Here is a 20248-nt window from a genome sequence, read left to right as displayed (position 1 = left end):
ACTTTAATGCATGTTGAAAAATACAAAACTGAACTTGAACAGTTTTCCTGGTAGGTACTGCCATAAGAAAGCCAAGGCACTAGGCATGTGGTTTAATGTGAAAACAGAGCAAATGAATACAGCTGATGTAATTAGAGGAGTCAGGAAGGAACACTTCAGGAACTTTCAATTCCAAACTAATCACTAGTCTACAGCATCCAAACATTTAATAAGAGATTTCTGCTCTATGTGTAGCACAACCAGTCATCACTCTCAGAATAATGCTACTGCAGACAAAGAATATGGCTCTGGCTTCAAATTAAAGAAATGAGACTGAAACTGTGCTTGTCCCATGGCTCTGACTAGATACAGTCGAGATTTCCAAACAGCACGAGCTCTCCTATACTGCACGGGCTAGAGTATTGCCTCACATAATGAAGTATTATGGAAAGAGTTTCTGCTTCAGCAGTGAATTGATTTCCCCAAGTAGATTTCACTTGAGAAGAAATCGTCACCTTAAATGTTATCTGTGAGGAACAGCATTACTTTTTCATTTGTTTGGAGCATGTGTGCAGTTTAATTAGGCACTGGCTCAGCAGGCTTGAAAGAACTGCACTCAAATTAACAACAGAAGCAAACTTTTGTTTCACCACCCAGGAACATCTGTCTCCATGGCACGGGCTTAATTCAGTAGTGAAATAGCAACACCGTAATCCTCTGAATTGTGGAAAACTCAAGCCTAAGTTAATGCACACAGAAACCTATACATTAAAGTCATTCTGATTGATGCAAATTAAGAATAGACATTTTTTACGACTTCACCCAGTCTTGACTTCATCTTCACATCATCTGCAATCTTAAGAGCAATTCAGCTTAAAAATACTCCTGCTTGATTGTTTGTATGCTCAAAACAAAATAACACATGGGTTAACTGTATCAACACATTGCAGTAACCAATCTGTTTTGAGGACTCCTATTGCAACCTTGTTGATGACTCCTACTCACCCCTTATCACAAGGCAGTTGGTTACTGAGGAACTGGTAATATTTTAATGTCAGTAGTATGTGATATCTATAAAGTAAGTAATTCATTTTATTCTGAATATCTCTTCTTCCTTTTTTTCTCGACAGACTACATGCACTGTTGTCAATATTAACTATGCTTAATAGTTCAAAAGCATGAAATCAAGAGAGACCATTTTCTTAATGAAAAAAATAGTAATTCTAATTAGCTGCTTATGCTACTACAGAGGAATCCTCACAGATTGTAATCCTTTTTCCACTGAGATTCTCTGCACAATCATTTCAGAAACAAAGTAGAAGGTCTACTGCTTCTGTCCAGAAAAGATGATGTAAGAGTTTCTTTCTGGTATTTCTCAAGGCTAATAACTTTGAATATCTTAAGGGAATGTGAAATAAACCCCAAGTGTAAGACAATATTTAAGAATTTTAGTTCAGAATAAATCTATCAAGAAATATCCAAGCCCCACACATTAAAATGTGCCTTTTCATTCCCAGCTAACTTAGAGCTACTAGCAGGAAGATATTAAAGTTTTGGTAAGCCTGATTTGATACCTGCCCTGCTTCTTCCAGCCTTTTTCTTCCATTTGTAGCTACTTCTCCACAACTTTGCTGCATGGCTCCTCCAGAGGCTGCCAAACCTGAACCCAGACCGTGCACACCACACACAGTGCACCTCTTGTGGGCCCAGACAGCCTCCTCCCCAGCAGAGAGAGTTTGCCCACTGTAACCTGCAATGCACTTAAAATCAATGCTGGGAGAACTGACTAGGCTTACTGAAAGAAGGGGCTGGGAAATCAGATTAGAATCACAGCAAGAAAAGGGAGAGCTTGAATCAATAACGTGCATCCTCTGACTTCAAGGCTCATCCTCAATGTTGATTTTTACTTGTCAGCAGCACATCTATTACATCTAAATGCTGTTAATTCTCAGGAGTCCCTTTGGTATTGCCCCCTCAAGAGCAAGCCTAACCCTTCTGTTTGCTGAGTTAATATGTTCACTTGGAGAATCACCTCAAAGTGCCTGGCAGGATTAGTGTTTATTACTCAAAGCACTGAGAAATCAAAGGGAAGGGATTATCACTAATAAAGCTGTTTGGCCTAGCATGAGCAGCCATCATAACAGCAACTTCCTTGACTATAAAGGACATAATACCTGGGGTAACAACCAAGTGGATGGCCAACAGAAAAGTTTGTTTTGCTGCGAGAATTACAGACCATTTCTCTTCCACATGCCCTGATAGTGGAGAACAAGCTACACCTGTGCTTAACCAAGAAGCTTTCTGCATTTTCTCTCTCCTGTATCTCAGGACAGCTAAGGAAGAAGTAAAAAGTCTACCCTACTTTTGGCTTGTGTGCCAACACAAGCTCTGAGAACAGCTTTTTCCTAGCCTTTAACAAGCATCTGTGACAGGCCCAGTTTTACACAGCACAACTGTTCTGCTTTGTCCAGACAAAGATTCTCTTTCTGAAACAAGGAGTTTTCTGTTGTCATGAATAATTTCAGGCTGAGGATTCTCAGCCCTGCTTTTTGCTGTAATGAACCATTCCATTACAGAATCAAAGTAAAACTTACTGAAAGAAGCCAGTTCCTTGCTTCCAAGGCCTTTTTAAAAGAAAATCCTGTGCTGTCTCCCATATAATTTATATTTTAAAATAAAGGCAGACTGATGTGCCTGGCTTCCTTTCCACAGCATATTCTCTACTTAAAGCACAGACTGAGCAAATGCAAGAAATCTGTCTGCCAAAATGAACACTGACCAGTTCTGGTTTTGATTAGCCTTATAGAAGACAGCCTTCATAGCTCTGATAAATTTTCAGTTTCACACAAAAGTAATACAGATTTGCCTCATTAAAAAAAAAAAGAAAATCACATTTATATTAATCTGTTCAATGTCCACAAGTCTTGAATACCTTCTAATAACAGGCAATACTTGAACAACTTAATCTTTTTTATGAACAAAAATTAATAATCCAGATAATCAAACGTTGTCATCAATAAAGAAGAGAATCAAGGTCAGTTGAACAGTACCAGTCCCTAAAAGGACGTCAAGTCATAGGCATGCATGAACACACTTAATATTTTTATTTGTGATAAAATGCAGTCTTGTGATACCAACATTTTATATTTTACTGTTTTGGAAATATTTTGAATGGTATATTTCTGCATAAATGCATAAACATGGACATTATAGGCAAAAAAATGAAAGAACATGAATGAAAGTTTTGAGTTCAGTTATCAAAAAAGTTCATTGAACTGCATTCAACCCAATGCTTTCAATCAAGTGAAATCTACCACTTTTTCTCCACAAACCACTACATTTACCACTACAACACGACCAGCAGGACAGTTATATAAGAATTACACTAGTAAATCCTCATTGTTTCCTTTCAGCTATGAGAGGAAAAGGTGAAATTTAAACCTGTCATTCTTCGACCAGAAGTGTGAAATAAATAAGGTGAGTTGCTGAACATCCTGCATTTGTTACTTTAGTGACCTAAAGAAATTAATAAACTTCTATGAAATCCAGACATCTATAAAAAATACATAAAATCTGAGGTGACCGTGAAAGCCACTTTTCTCCTCAGAGTCAACCTACCCAGTGCAAGTGTAAAAAATGATATTATAATGATGGATAGTGCCAGTGGTCTGACATTCCCCTATGCCCTGAGATACATATTCAAGTAGCTTTCACCTAATGCTTTTAATACTGCACATATTTGATGTTTTTAATGCTGCACATATTTCATCTATGATTTTTAGATTCAAAGACTAAAACTATGTCTCAGTTTCACAGCTTTGCCACATGCCATGTTAATGGGGACCAAATATTGAAAAAATGTTTAATATATAGAAACCTGGAATAAGAGTACATTATTCAGCTTTATCATAATATACTTTGAAGATAACTGTGCTAAATAGATCTATCAATATCTATATAAATAATATCTAGAGTATGATTTAACTTTCCTTAGTGTCATATAGAGTATCTGATTTTTCAACATAAATCAATATGAATATTGCAAGATTTTTTTTCCTCCTCAAGGTGCATTGCCTGTAAAGTGTCTGCAGAGAAAGAAAAGTAGATAATCCAGTATTATATTCTGCGCATAAGTGCTTTGAGTCCTGCTGTAGCTTCCCTGCCTTGTTCTGTCTGATATTCCAAGTGCTACCTTCTAACTGGATATCCCTCTTCTGCTGACAGCTATTCAGAGTCTGTATTCTCATACTGCAGCAACTTACCTATACAGCATAACCATTTCCCTATTCCATAGAATTCTGAAAACAGAAGTGGCTAAGGCTTCTGGAAAGCACCTTCTGTCATTTATAATAAAGAACTGCACAAAGCAAGTAACGAAAATTAAAGGCATCTCCACATTTACTTCGTAGGAGCCCCAATACCATGTCTGATCATTACTCTATCTCTAATTTGCAGAACTTTATAGCTTGCAGTTGTTTTACACAGATTGAAAACTATTAACAGAAACATTTCAAAATTATCATTAATGCTAACATTATAATCAAGTGATTTTGGTGTTTGGTATAAATTTATTTTCTAAATCAATATTGCATATTACACATAGCTGTCTTATTTCCAATTTAAAGTCTAAGACTTACCATCCATACTACAAACTCTCATCAGTGCAGCTGAAACAGTATCCTTTACCCCATATACTTTGTATTTCACCCTTAATGGAAGGCATCTATCTATATATGCATGTCTGCCAAGGTAACTTTTTTCAAGCTTAGAAAAATGCCCTTGCTGAAAAAAAATTATACTAGTTTCAATATGGGAGTTATTTTCCATAATAACTCAGTATCTTAAAACCAAACTTGTCTCTGATAGTGCCTTCATACAGACAAAGATATGTCTGTCAAATGGACACACTTAGTTTTTCCTGGTTTTATATTTTATGCTCAAAATTTTCTTCTGCATGTCTTCCATACCCCGGGGTACAATCTTTGGCAATCTTAGATAATATCCTTTAGTTGCAGGGAGTCTGGAAACAAGCCTGGGTCTCACACCAGGGACTTTTCAGCACTGCTGGGCTTTAAGAACTTCATACTGAAAAAGCATGAAGATATCTCAGAGCTTGAATGTAATGAAAGGGCTAAGGAAAAGAGCAACTGGATTTTTATAGAAGGTTACAGATTCTGGCTCTTACAGAAAACAGCAAGAGGACAGTTTGGGCTCTCAGGTATTAATTGAGTGAAAAGAGTCCTCATGCTTATATCTAATGTTTTTCACACTACAACAAAATCCAAAAACTTTCAGGTAACATCTGAATGAGCTCATCATCAAGAACAAGAAAAGGGTACTCCTATTTAATTGACAACAGCCACAGTTGAATTAATTTCCATCACTGCAAACACCATAGAAACAATGCAAAATCCATTTAGAAAGCAAAATAAGTATTAGTGGAAGACATATAAAAAGTGTGCTTCTAGATATGTACAATTTAAAGGTATGATGCTGTTAAAGACTGCCCTCAGGTCTTGAAATAAAACTGTGAGGTGTTTCCTAAATTTCCCTTGATTTGCCTGCCTTTCAAGGTCAAGAGCAGCAACATCCTTTACTTCTTGAAAGATTGCTCTCATTCCTTACAATATCACCCTTTGATTTGGATTGAGTTTCATATTGATAAAAAATACTTATCTGAATCTGGACTGTCTTGCCCATAAGACACAGAACTGAGCCCCAGGATTTCTTGTCATTGAAAGGCTCTTTTAGAACCAATAGGATCTTCCAATATTCATGTCCTGGTTAAAATCCAGCTCAGGTAGGTATATTGTCTCCACCAAAAACATTTCCTACAGTTTCAATTGCACATTTTATACAACAATAAATTTCAAAACCAAAGCTGCTCCTCCTAAATAATAGCTATATTTTTACACCATGCATTCAATTTTTGGTAGACATTTTTAATGTTTCAAATTGAAAAGCATTACAAAAATTTGATCTATTACAATTATAAAATAACAGTAAAGTAGCTACAGTTTTTTATAATGTTAATTATCATATGCTTATTACATTTTTATGCTTTCTGAAGGATATAACTTTTCCTCATATTGCAGAGAAGGAGGGTTGGTTTATGAATACAAACAATATTTTTAGCTTTATAACTTCAGTGTGTCTGAGGCTTTAAACCTAGTTTAGGATCTTATTGAGCAGAATCAGCAGGAATAATAAATCAGTGATACTCCACTGTGCAAGGTCCCATCTGCACCAGGGACCTAAGGAGGGCTGCTGAGAGGCAGAATAGCTACAGCACAGGACTATTGAGAGAGATCCCACTGTTTAGCTACACTGTGGGATAGCTGTAATAGCTGTAATTAGCACAATGTCCTGTGGATAATGAATTTTATTCACACCTGGGTTTTGACCCTGTAAGGTTAGAAGAAAAATGCCAGTAATCCTCTCTTCCTGCATCCTGTCTTGACATACAGCCCACAACAGAGTTGTGTGGCCAGAATAGCACAACTGAATGCATCCTAGAAACTGCCTATTACTGCAGAATTGTAACAGTAATGACTTTCAGGTATTGTCCTTCAGAAAAATATACAGAGAAAGAAAATAGTGCAAAACTATACATTGTAAAAAATATCCCCTCTGGACCACATTAACAGTCACTGCAGCAGAGTTTTTCAACTTTTCTGTGCTAGCAACTGAGATCTCAGAAGGTAGGAACTTTCAAAAATAAATTTGGTTTTTTCTTTTTTTTTTCAAAAGCATGCTGTTTATAAATCATGAAGAAAAAAAAGAGAGAGACAGAGAAAGAAATAAAAAGGCAAGTAAATGCCAGTTCTTTAAATGTCAAATGTATAAAAACCCCTCAAATAATATTTTAGCTATAAGCTCTCAGCTCAGTAAATAGTCTAGTTCTACACAATTGAACAATCTTAACAGCTGAATTTCTCACTGTACACTTACTCAATTTAAGTTGAATTCTGACTTTATGCTCTTTTAAAAGTCATGATCCAAAATAAAAAGTGCAATTAAAGTTCCTCTTGTTCTGAAATTGCTGTAGCCACCTTCATTTGCTCTCCAGAATTTCAGCATTCCCCAGACACTGTTGGAAGGTCTACATAAAACTCAGTCTCCAGAGTGTTATAATTCCATCAAGTACTAGAATACAAAACATTAATGAATTAAGTTTTAGTCAGAGCCCTCTCATGCTAAAGTCATACAGATTCATCAGAACACCCCATAAGTTTCTTCCTTGTATACTTCCTTTAGTACCTTTTGTACTTCCTGATTTCTTTCCCTTCATTGTTAACATGTAATTGAAATACTGGCAGGTCATGCTTAAAAAAACTTAAAATGAGCAACTCAATTTTTCCAGCGTCTTCATCAGCCTACCAACTAACTTCCAGGAAGATGTGAATTAATAGGGCTGTTCAGCATCCAGAAGATTTGACTAATCAGAATCCCCAAAAACCTGAATTCACTTCACCTGTCTTTGGGAGCTCCTCTCAGTCACATGAGGGGCTCCAGTGTGCTCTGCAGAGATCATCTGGCAATTTCAGCAGATGAATGAACATCTTGGTTGTACTACTATCTCCATCACCAAATATGGAGGCTGGGGCAGCCAGACTCCTAACTTACTACTTAAGTTCTTAAAGTTATCTGGGACAAATACAGATCTAAATTTCCTGAACCAGATCCCCTGGAAAATTACTGTGTTTATTTCTTAACTGTGTAAGATTGATCTGAACTAAACAAGAAAATTTCTACCAAAAAAAAGAAACCAAACCAACAAAACCAGGCCAACTATGAGAGCAATATCAAAAAAATTTGAAATTGTGACACTCTCACCAGGAACTCATCATGGTCATCACTGTCCTTGGCTTTCTTGATTAAGAGACAGAATTTTTCATCCCTTCTCACCTTCAGAGACACATTTCACAGAACAAGGAGCATCTATGTGATATTCCTTTACTGCCTTTGTCTGAGCACCAGGCTATGAAAGACAGAAATTTAGCAGCAGCAGCTCTCTTTTGGGAGACAATGACAACAATGTGACAGTTATACCATCAAAGGTCTTTTCATCTTATTTGAGACTGACTCCATCCTTCTTTCATTTCCAAGACAACAGCTAAAGCAATGAAGGAAAATTACTGCTTTTTCTCATCCTATCATCTTCCAAATATGTAGCTGCCTGTGCACTTCGTGGCAATAGGAATAAAGTAATTGAAACCACTGGAAATTTTTTAGGAGAAAATGGATGCCATTTTCCAAGACAGGCACAAATGCTGATGCTCCCTTTACAGACACATTAGTAGTGTTTACCCTGAACTACAGAAATGTTATCAAATTACCAGAAATTAAGTTTTGCATTATGTAGTAAACAGCTAACCCTACAATATGTAGTTGTAATGTATTATTTCATAAGACTCTTTGACAAAATATCTTGTTTCTCAAGTTCCCTTGCTTGCATAAGCAGCGATAAGATCCAATCTTTTGCCCTAAGCACCAGGCAGTAACGATATCATCGTCATCTACTCCTTCTGCAGCTGCATTAGCCTACCTTGAGGATTCCTTCACACACTTCAGGGATGATGGGAATTCTCTTTTGGAAATAATCTTTAAGGACCATCAACACTTCCTTTTTTAAGAAAGAAAAGACCCTTTCCCCCTACTTTTCAAGGCTGCATCTTTTAAAGCTAAAGCTTTCACACACTTCTTATTCTCCAACAATAAGCTCCTGTCCTTTAGCTTTTCATCAATGGAAAATCAGAAGCATATTAAATTTCAGCCTAACACTCCTTAGAAGACATTTGCCAGTATAACTCAGCATATGCTCAGCTTTATCATAATGGAGAACAGTCAGGAAAGTTTCAGCTTTTGCTAATGATGATCCAACCTTTTATCCAAATATTTATATGGATCTGCACACTTAGGCACCTTGTATGGATCTCTAATCTCTATCATTCAAATCATTCTCATGCTACTGTTTAAATTTTAAATTTTGTCTCATACTGCATACACACAGAAATCTCTCAAATTCCAGGCAGCCCTTCAGCAAATCAAATTAAAGGAATTTGGGTTAAGATGATAACTGATAGTTTAGGAAAATCAGCTGAGATTGGTAAAGGCTCCAAGGCTGGTAAGGCACATCCCACACAGACTGTTAGCATAATCTGACTAACTTCATATTCTTTATGCTTTTTTTTTTTTTTATCTGAAAATTTAATGAAATGAGAGTATGGTCAATGATCAACAAATTCACAGAATCATAGTGTCATTTAGGTTGAAAAAGACCTCTAAGAAATCTGAGTCCTATAAAAAGGTGAAGAAGTACAATATTTTTATGGCAAACATCTATATGAAGATATGCTGATTATTCCAATCACTGGTTTTAAAAAGGAACAGAATAAAGTCACAATATAATGATGAGTAATGACAAGCACAAAGAGATATTCCTCAACTTAAAAACTGGTGCGAAATCGTCCTGCCTTTGCAACACGCTTTTAAAATTCAATCTGTAAATTACATCACTGTAATCATTGTAAGGCATTAAGGTCACTTGTACTAGCAATCACTTAGTTGAATAAACAAACCTGAACTTGTATTGCACGCAAAATTGGTTTTAGTTATCCCTGTGGAGTCACAGGAACTGTTTCGAGGGGCATGGAGGGCAAGAAGGGGTGGATCCATAGTGGAACAACATATTATTAATTGTAACTTTATATAACTTAACTACTTAATTATTTAGGGATCAAAACACAGCCAATACAATGTAATTAGCATTAAAATTCTAAGTAGCAAAAAAATAGTACTAACTTTATTTCTGATTTAAAACTTATACATTTTAATGGCACTTAGTGGACTTGCTGTATGGAAACATTGTAATGTAACATCTTCAAAAGTCATTTTCCAAAATCTAAAAACATCCTTGTAGTATAAATTTAAAAACTACTAGATTGCTACTCTCTTTTGTTCTTAGAAAAAAATAGAGACAAAATCCAGGGCCTACAGTATATACATGCTGCCTTTTCGATTAAAAAAATTAAAAAGAGTCACAAAAACATGTCCTTGTTTTTTGCTAATGTACTGACAATACACAAGATACCAGTTATCAAGATGGGCAATAGAAGAATGGCTGTTAGATTAATAATTAAACGTACATTTCCCACAGACTTCAAAAGTATTTTCCTTACAATGAGGAGTAATGAATAGGTCAGCAAATGGATACTGAAACAATTTCTGTATCCAGAACCGGCCAGAAAACCTTCCAGTGACTTCAGCAGATTTTGAATCAAGCATTCAGATCTTAGCTATTATCCATTTTCTGCATCTTTTCAATGAGCAATGATGGCTTTCTGTTCTGAAAGCCAAATGTATCTTTGTCTTTTCTCTCACAAAAGATCAGAACCCTATAAGCACCATCTGGACTGTTTCTGTGTATGTCTGTAGATTATGCAGATACAGACTTCAAACACAGACTGCAAAAATCCTATTGTAGCAGCAGCAACTGACTGGGATCTTCATCCAGGAGTGCTTTGAAGACAAAGGAGTTGAATCAGGCTCTCCATATGCCTTGCATAGTAAAATGATTGAACTTATTGTGCCAGTTAATACATGCAACAATTGTTACCTTATGTCAGCTTTCTCACATAAACTCTTACCTCCAAGGCACGCACCCATGGCCAGTGAGAAGATTAATGGTTTCATAGGCAAGTTAACGTCTGGATCTTTACTCAGATTGAGAAGCACAGGAATCTGTGGTTCAAGAAGAAAAGAGGGAGAATCAGAAGACATAATCTAACCATCAGCACAACAGTAAGTTCATTAAAGGAAACAATTTAAACCACCAGTAAGTCCAAAGAGTAATTGGAGGGGAGGGAATTTTTTTGCTCTTTATGTTGTTTTTATCAATTAGGGTTTTTGCATCATATGCTTGATCTTTGCTCACTTTTCCCCACTGACTGTGCTAGTCCCATAGCTGAGGAGAAGATACTGACACTAGGCCAAGCCTGACACAAGTATTGCTAACAAAACTGAGGCTGTCTTCAGGTTTTGAGTGCCTTCCATGAGACCCTCCTAGGTCTACAGGGAACTGACAGTGGCAATATATCTAGTCCCCTTTCATTTCGTGACAGCTAAAGGACAGAGATGTATCTCCTCTTCTCACTGGAGATGATGGTAAAAGATGCCCAGACCTTCACGGTGAAGAGGTTGTAGATCTTGAGTCAGTAACCAAAAAATTACAAATCCTTTTTGTAATCAAAAATACCTGATCTGTTAGGGAAAAACTGAGAAAACTCCATTTGGCAGGCTTCTGAATTCATAAGCAGATCAGAGTTATTTTACTTCTTATTTCAACATTATATTTACCAGAGAATGTGGATTTAGTTGAGTGGGAAATATTTGCAAATGGTCTAATGCCAGCCAGAAACTAAGCTCCATGTGGTTCCCAGCTCATACTCTCCCATACCTCCTCTTAGAGGGAAAGAATAATCAGGAAAAAACATTAAACCTCATGGGTTGAGATAAAAACAGTTTAATGATTGTAAAAATATTATAACAATAATTAAAAATTATCATGATAGTACATAATATTGTTGTTCTTTTTCTTGTTGTTGTTATTATTTATTATATTAATGAAAATGAGTGACAGAAAAAGGAGGACAGTGGAAGATAAATTAATTATGTATAATACAATTAGTCGCTACCTGCTGACTGCTGCCCAGCCCATCCCATCCCCAGAAGCAATTGGTGACTATTGGACAATTCCCTACTGAGTGTGTCATTCTGTGATATGGAATACCCCTTTGGCCAGTTTGTGCCAGCTCTCTGCACCCATTTTCCAGTTCCTTGTGCTCCTGCTCCCTGGCACAGCATGGGAAAATGAACGGTCCTTAACTGGGGATAAGCAGTACTTAGCAACAACCAGAACATCAGCATGTTATCAAGATTATTCTTATAGTAAATCCAAAGCACAGCACTGTAGAAGCTGTTACTAAGAAAATTAATTCCATGCCTGTCAAAACCAGAACAGACAGTTTTATGGATTTCATTTAATTGCTTTAGTAAATAAAATAAAATTTAAAAAAAATTAAAAAAAAAACCCTGAAAAGTGAAATAGGATTGGTAGGAAGGCATAATAGACTTCATTAGGCAATTGGTATAGAGCCAAAAAATACAGCAGGCAGGCTTTCTAGCCAGATCTAGCACCAGTTCTCAGCCAGTAACATTCTTCAAAGCTAAACAACTTCACCTTAGTTCAGAAAAATGTTTTGAGTTCAATTTTGTGACCACTTTGTTTGAAAAAATGGTATGATCAGTACCTGCAGAGAGAAAGCTGTTGGGAAGGGGAGAGGTGACAATATCATTCTGTTTTTAACATGTTCAGAGGTTTATGGGGAAAATAGGGGAACAGAAAGAATAAGAAATTGTGGAACAGTAAGACATGAAGCAGGAAGAGATTTGAGAAAATAGCTGTGATATATCTTAAAATTAATGCTTTCTCAGAGTCTAGGAGTTTTGGTAGTGAATAGAGTTATGACTCTTAATCTTCCAATTTGTCATTTTAATGTATTTCACAGTTCTCCCTCAAGGGGTATGATGTCTTCTGCTTCCTGAAAAATGCTTTCACTTTGATGGCTGAGTGATGCTCATCTTTATTGACTGCATGTGTTCTTTTGGTATGGAGCAATATACAGGCTTAATGAAGAATTACAACCCCTTCCCCATTCCTCCCACCAGTGGTGCTACTCATCCCTCTTAAACCCTCTTATCGATTAGCCTAGATAAGCTAATTTCTAAACAATTATTCTTGAATTTTACATTGCCTGAAGATGTCTATTTCTATTTTAAGGCCTAAAGAAGGCTCAGCACACTCAACATTTGTCTGGTTTTTTGCATGAAACAGTAAATAAAGATATCATTTCTCATCACAAATTTTATTCCTTTCAAACCATCACAGCCAGAACATGATATGCAGCACAGAATTAAGTTACATTTATTTAAAAAAAAATCAGTGTCTCAATATTCTCTTTTGTTGAGATCAGTCCTAAAGCTGTTGCCAGACAGCTACTGAATGCAGAGCAAATAATGCCCCATACCCCACCAGAGCACAAGATATGCAGAGAGGACACCAGAGGAGGGGCACTGGTACTGCTTTATCAGTGAGCATCTCCTCCTGGGATGAGCAGCAGACTCACAAAGAGTGAAATCCTCTCACCTATTGCTGCTTTCCAAAGACAGCACTTGAAGAAGTAATCACACACACCCTCATTGTGCAAGAAGATTAACTTAACCAAGTTACCAGGTCCTATAGGTGTGCAGTGCAGTAGAATTCAGCAGGTCAAGAGTGGCCCAAAAAAAACTGGTTAATATTCAAGGACCACCTCCTCCAGGCTCAGAAGCACACCCTGACAAAGAAAAAATCAGGCAAAAATTCCAGGAGGCCTACATGGAAGTCCTGGACAAACTCATACACATTAAAAAAAGAATCTTACAGAGGGTGGAAGCAAGGACAAGTATCCTGGGAGTAACAGAGAGAGGTTGTACAAGCAGCCAGTGATCAGGTTAGGAAAGCTAAAGCTCTGATAGAGTTAAATCTGGTCAGAGACATCAAGTGCAAAAAGAAAAGCTGCTATAGGTACCTCAGTGATGAAAGGTAGACTAGGGAAAATGTGGAGCAAGGAAATAGGAGACCTGGTTATCCAGGACATGTGGAAATGGCTGATGTACTCAATAACTCTTCTGCCTTGGTCTTCACCAGCAGGTGTTCCAGCCACACTGCCCAAGTCATAGAAGACAAAGGTAAGGACTGGGGGAATTAAGAACTACCTGCTGTAGGAAAAGATTAGGTCTGAGGCCATTCTAAGGAAAGGTACCCAAGTCCATGGGACCCGATGAGACATATCTGCAGGTCCTGAGGGAACCAGCTGAAGAAGTGACTAAGCCACAATGCATCATATTTGGGAAGCCATGGCAGTCTAGTGAAGTTCCCACTGATTGGAAAAGGGGAAACATAACCCTCATTTTTAAAAGAGAAAAAGAAAGAGCTGGAGAACTACAGGCCAAGCAGTCTTGCCTCGGTACCCGGCAAGGTCACGTGGCAGATCCTCCTGGAAAGGATGCTAACGCAAATGCACAAGGAAGTGGGTGATGACATCCAATATGGCTTCACTAAGCGCAAATGGTGCCTGGCAAATTTGATATCTTTGGCCCAAATTGGAGAGGCATGGGTCTGATGGACAGACCATTCTGTGGATAAGAAATTGGCTGGATGGTCATACTTAAAGAGTTGTGGTCAATGGCTCAATGTCCAAGGAGAGCCCACTGACAAGTGTCATTCCTCAGGAATTGATATTGGGATTTTACATTTAAGGCTTTTGTCTTCAGTATGGGCAAAGTGTTCAAGACCACGTTACACAGGGCTTTGAACAACTTGGTCTAGTGGAAAGGTGTCCCTTCCCATGGCAGAAGGGTTGGAGCTGGATGATCTTTAAGATCTTCCAACCTAAAGCATTCCATGCTCGTATGATATTGCCTGGTTTGTCTATTTGTGCATGTCTATGAAACAGCAATTCACACTGTTATTTTAGGGACTCATTGCTGCTCTACACCATGGGACTCCACTACACACACTTTGCTAAGAACTGCCTGTGGCAAAGATGTCTTCTGTGAAATCTGCAGAGAATATGCACTAATAGAAAACAAACTATTTGTAGCTTCCAAACTGTTGATGATTGCTCTGTCTCTGCAGACAGCTACAGCCTAGTCTGGCACTTTTACTGAGCAGTGAAATGCAGGACATCATAGATACTTCTGGAAGAGCAGAGGGCAAGGAAATTCCAAAAACAAAAGCTGGCATTAAGAACATGAGATACATGTGAAACATCCAGCACTGCAAGAGAAAAGCATCCAGTAATGTTAGAGACAATAAACAGTGGGCCAAAAATTATTTACTTTCTAAGACCTGTCAGAGACTAAGTCACCTTGTCAGCCAGATGATTCACAGAAATTGTTTGTTGCTCTATATTGAGGAAATAGTATTTAAACTCAGCTAAAACAGGGATTTACTGTGGCTGTCTTTTTGCTTCCGGTAATAAAAGAAAAATACAAAGAGATGGCTTCAGCATATATAGCTGATAAAACATGCAAATTAAACTAAAGGGCATACTGGTAATAACATCTTGTCACTTAAAATTCTAACAGCAGAAATTCATGGCTATTCAAACATGACAATACTAGGAAAGTCCAGGCCTTGAAAATTAGGAAGTCTGCCTGTCAAAGAATGTCATTGCGAGTTTAGCCTGTTGATAAAGGGAAAGAAATATCAGAGGTTTTATAGAATGTCGCATAGGGCATCAATAGAGCATCAATACCTTTATTCTGCAGACAAAGAAATTTTGTCAAGACAGAACATTATCTTGGTGTTTCTTAAGCAGTTCCCAGGTATAACTATATATACTGGATTTTCAGCTGGCAACACAGATTAGATTTGCTCCTGGCAACACAGCCTTCTACATATAGTTAGAGTTCACAGAGTTTCCCACAAAGTATTTTTCAAACTCAAAATGTGGGAGCCTTAAACTGTAAAAGTCATATCAGCTGAATGTTCAGGAGTACATGGGGCCTAATGGGAATCATCCCAGAGTACTGAAAAAGCCAGCAGAGGTTATGGCAGAACCCTTCTTGATCAAGGTCAAGGTCTTGGGAACCTGAGAATGTCCCTGCTGGCTGGCAGCTTGTCAGTGTTATTCCAGTTTAGAGAAAAAGCATGGAGAAAGACCCAGAGACACACAGACCTGTTAGTCTAACCTCAGATCATGGAAAAAAATACAGAAAAGATTATACTGGGTACTGTTGAGAGGCATTTAAAGAGCAATACAATCATCAGGCAAAGCCAACAGGGGCTCACAGTGGGAAAGTCCCGTTTAACTAATTTGATATCCTTCTATGATAAAGTCACATCTCCTCATGGATGAAGGGAAGGTAGCAAATGTAGTTTTTCTGGATCCTAGGAAGGTTTTTGATACTGTTCCTCCAGCTGTGGAATGAGCAGGCTCACAGGGCACTGGGTGAACACCTGGCTGAAGGGCAGAGCCCAGAGGGCTGCAGCATGTGGGGTTGCAGATGACTGGTGACCAAGCACCAGAGATGTTCCTCAGGGTTCTAGGGCCAGCTCTGTTGGAAATATTTATCTGAATATTTAACAATCTGAAAGCAGGAGTTGAATGCAAGTTTACTGATGATACTGTACTGGAAGGTGCAGTTGACTCTCTTGAAGGACTGTATGAAAGTCCTTGAGCATGTCCAGAGGAGAGCAACAAAGCTGGTGACAGGGCTGGAAGGTGTGTCCTGTGATGAGCAGCTGAGTTGGTCCAGTGGGAGAGAAGAGGGCTGAGGGGGTGATTTCTTTACTTTTTACATCTTTCTGAGGAGGGGAAGGAGAGATGGATATGCTGAGCTCCTCTGGGATACAGTGACAAAATATGGGGCAATGGCTCAGAGCTGCATCATGGCACATTCAGACTGGATATTTGGAAGCATTTCTTCTGTGAGAGGGTGGTCAAACACTGGAAAAATATTCCTAGAGAGGTGCTTAGTGCCCTAAACCTGTCAGGGTTTCAGAGTCATTTGGACAATACCCTTAATAACAGGTTTTAATTCTTGTTCAGTCCTGATTTGCTCAGGCAGTTGTATTGGATGATTGCTGTAGGTCTCTTCCAAGTGAAATAGTCTATTCTATAATTCTACAATACTTTTTTAGAGTATTTCTTTTACTTGGTGACAAGAAATGATTGATTGTCCTATCACTTGCAGATAGCTACCACAGTTGCCAGGCATGCTTTTGCTAAAAAATGCAATAAACACTCACTCATGCAGACATATATTTAATTAGGGAGCTGGATTTTCACTTTTCAATTTGGAGAGAAAAGTCCTGGGATTACAGTTTATTGGACAATTCTCAACCCCCCCCCATCTTGTTTTGGGGCAGTTCATTGTCTTTGCATACAGGACAAATTATTTGAAATAAGCAATTAGAAGACATTTCAAAAATTGTTTTGCCTTCATGCTGTTCCAATGTTCTATTTTAATTTTTAAAAAACCCAGAATTTTGGCAAGACAGAAATAATAAAAGTACTCAACCTATGATGAGCTAAGTGCACTCAGAAACTCATTCCATTGTTTCTTGTAGGCAATTATCTTTCTACAGCATCCTCTGTAGCAAAAATATCTGCTGTGTTCTGCCCTCTTCACAGAGTTTTCAGTTTAGCAACTTCCTTATATGAATTTCATATGGTACTTACATTTTTGATTGTGGGTTACACCAGATTTACCCTTGTCTAGAGCAGAGAAGAATTTCACCAACAAAAGTGTTGTATTGAAAAGGTATTTTCAGGGCAAGGCACTTCAAATAATACACTTATCTGATTTTTGTAATTTCACAATATTTTAGTAAGAGAGAAATTTTCTCCATGCTGCTGAAGGCTCCTGAAAATCATCAATATGTTCACTCTATTTAAACACATGAATATTTTTCACTCTAAATTATACCCATCTTAAAATAACCAAACATATTTTTGTTTCGTTCTTAAAACTGCAGATAATGTGTTGTGTGTCAGGATAAAGAATAATCCTAATTTGCCTACATAGATACATAGAATCTCTTGAAAGTGCCTAGTGTTTCTTCTAGGAAATCCTTTTCCTTAATAGTTTTCACTACTTCAAGTCATAAAATAGTTTATTTCCTAGAATTCTGTGTAATGCTAGCTCAGATGTATTCTAATTCCTTTTTCAAAATATCAATCTACAGTTTCCACTTTTCACATCCTAAGGTAAGTTAACTGACTGTTAAGTTGCCTATAAATTTTAATGTTGTCAAATCTGAAACTTTACGTGAAGCAGTCAAATTTAACCAAACACAGATAAAGTGAAACTTTCAGTCTCATGATCCATTAATTAGGCATTCATATATTTTCCTTTATTTTTTTCTATACACAGAGCAAGTCATTATGAATCTGATTATCTCTCTAATACAAAAACAGAGACTGAAAGCAAATTTTGGACAACCGTGCATCAACTTGATTTTTTAAAGGAAACACAACATCACAGTTACAGAGGTATTTGCAGGTTTTTCTGTTTTGATTCCCTTCAGCTGTACGCCTAAGACTCAGGCTCTAATGGAATTGTGTATTTCTTCCATTTCTCAGGTAGTTCCTGGGTCAAAACACTACACATAAAAGAAAATTGAAAGAGTTCACATCTACAATGCCTCCAGCCCAGGGGGGCAGTCACCTCACATAGAAGACTGTCCCCTCCTCAGTCCATGTCTGAGTTACTATGCTGGTTGTTCAGCCCTTCTCCTCTCCCTGCTCCAAGTCTGGACAAGTGCACTGCATATACTTTTAGGGGATGAGTGGAAGACCTTATCCAACAGCACAGAGGCAGTACTGGGGACATCTCGTGTATGAACTCATGCCTGTCTTGAAGCTTCCCACCCCTGAATGAACACAGACGCCCTCTCCAGATGCCCTTGCCACCACAGTAGTTTTTTCCACAGTCATCTGAGGGTTCACAATCAAAAGAACTGGCAAGACTGCCTCATTCCTGAAACATGGGGAAAGAAACCATAGTATGCTTGTCTTTCTAATGCAGAAATGACACTATTAGCATCCTTGACTGTGAGCTGCCACCAGGCCTTTCATCATCTCTGTATGATATTTAAAGAATTCACATGCAAGTCAAACAAACCATGAGACTGGTTTCCCTTAACTCCTTCTGGTCAGTGGCCAAGCCAATGTAGGCAGAGGTCTGTGATATCATGCTCCAAACACTTTTGTCAGTCACATTACACAGCTGATATCTATGAAACTATACAGATTTTTTTATTTTTTAATCTGAAGGAACTTGATGGATTCCACATCCCCAGCCAGTACCTGGTCCATCAAAGCTATAACTAATGAATGAAACTAAAAATGCAAGATATTGACCCATTGTCATGACATTGGTTTACCAATGAAGAAGACTGATGGACAGCTGGAGGGATTCACTACATCTGTCTTTCATTATGATGAGTGCAGGCTCATTCGTGGAGCTGGAACCTTTTCCCAGGAAAGGACAGGACCATTCATAGCTACATCATAGCAGGTGCCCCATACTCCTATATCACTAAGGAATGCCAAACCAAACTCATATAGAAGTTCCTGATAACTGAAAAGTCATTCTACAAAAGAGTTGGTTCAATATATTTTATACTCCTCATCAGAAGTTCACACTCAAAGATACAAAAGAAATGGTCCTCAGGCATCCCAAACGATTCTTGCACTTCAGTCCCATTGCCCAAAACATACTCATTTCATGGTGCTGTTTGGTACTACTCCAAGCCAATTTTAATAGACCAGCTGGGTATGAGGCAAAAGTCTTCTAAGTGAAGATTTCAGCATTATTGCTTAATAGTCCTCAAGCATTTGCTGGGAGGTGACTCATCCCAAAACAGTCTTTCCTTTCATGCCTATTGCTTGCAGTCTCTTGTGGTTAAATCAATATCATTTCACAGGAAACAACACAGTAATCAAAGCAAAATACCACATATATTTATAGAGAGTTACAAATCTACCCAATATGTCATATGCCCTGCCAGAAGTGTCTTAAACCTTGGCACAGGTGAAGAGTGGATGTGACCACCCAATAATGGACAAAAAAATGTGAAGAAAAAGATATGCTGAGAAAGGGCTGTAACAACGAAATATTAGTATGGTATAATGAATGAATTATCACACTTTAAACAGAGAATTTGATTGAATAAACCTATCTGAGCATGCCATAATTTGTTATAATTGGATACTTTTCTGATATTAAAACTCAGCTGCTGACAAGCATTTGTTGTGCTTAACATAATTTGGTATTCTTTAAACTAATTACAAAAGTAAGGTATTAATAAAAGGTTCAGGTGTTAAAAAAGCATTAGCATAACTACTCAGCACACAGAGGAAAATCATTGATAGCAGTGGATTGATAGCAACATCTTTTCTTTCCATCAAAAAGAAAAATTCTATTTTTCAAGTATGTATGTGGATATAAGAGGAGAAAATGCAAAAATGCAGCCAAAACAGTGCCTCTGGTCCCACAGTGCATTGGCACCTGCAGCTGCTGGTGCCAATGGATGCCTTAATAGCATGGGTTAGTTTCTAATACTGATTCTATCTCACAGGATAAAGTAAGCTACAGCACAGCAGAGGTCAAAAAAACCCCAAAAAACCAAACAGCAAATTGTAATCAGTAAGCT

At 37.8% G+C, this 20248-nt stretch overlaps 1 protein-coding gene across 1 annotated transcript in view; it reads right to left on the bottom strand.

Annotated features, from left to right (window-relative positions):
- Nucleotides 1-20248, bottom strand: part of OCA2 (OCA2 melanosomal transmembrane protein) — a 160548-nt gene that overhangs the window by 40881 nt on the left and 99419 nt on the right. Inside the window, exon 21 of the mRNA XM_041422122.1 lies at nucleotides 10629-10722. Within this exon, the coding sequence (XP_041278056.1) occupies nucleotides 10629-10722 (94 nt within the window). The remainder of the gene's footprint in view (nucleotides 1-10628; nucleotides 10723-20248) is intronic.

The sequence above is a fragment of the Onychostruthus taczanowskii genome, unplaced genomic scaffold, assembly GCF_017590055.1.
Source record: "Onychostruthus taczanowskii isolate IOZ18803 unplaced genomic scaffold, ASM1759005v1 scaffold71, whole genome shotgun sequence".
Lineage (NCBI taxonomy): Eukaryota > Metazoa > Chordata > Aves > Passeriformes > Passeridae > Onychostruthus > Onychostruthus taczanowskii.
The sequence above is the reverse complement of the archived record's forward strand: the minus strand, read 5'-3'. Positions and strand labels throughout refer to the sequence as shown.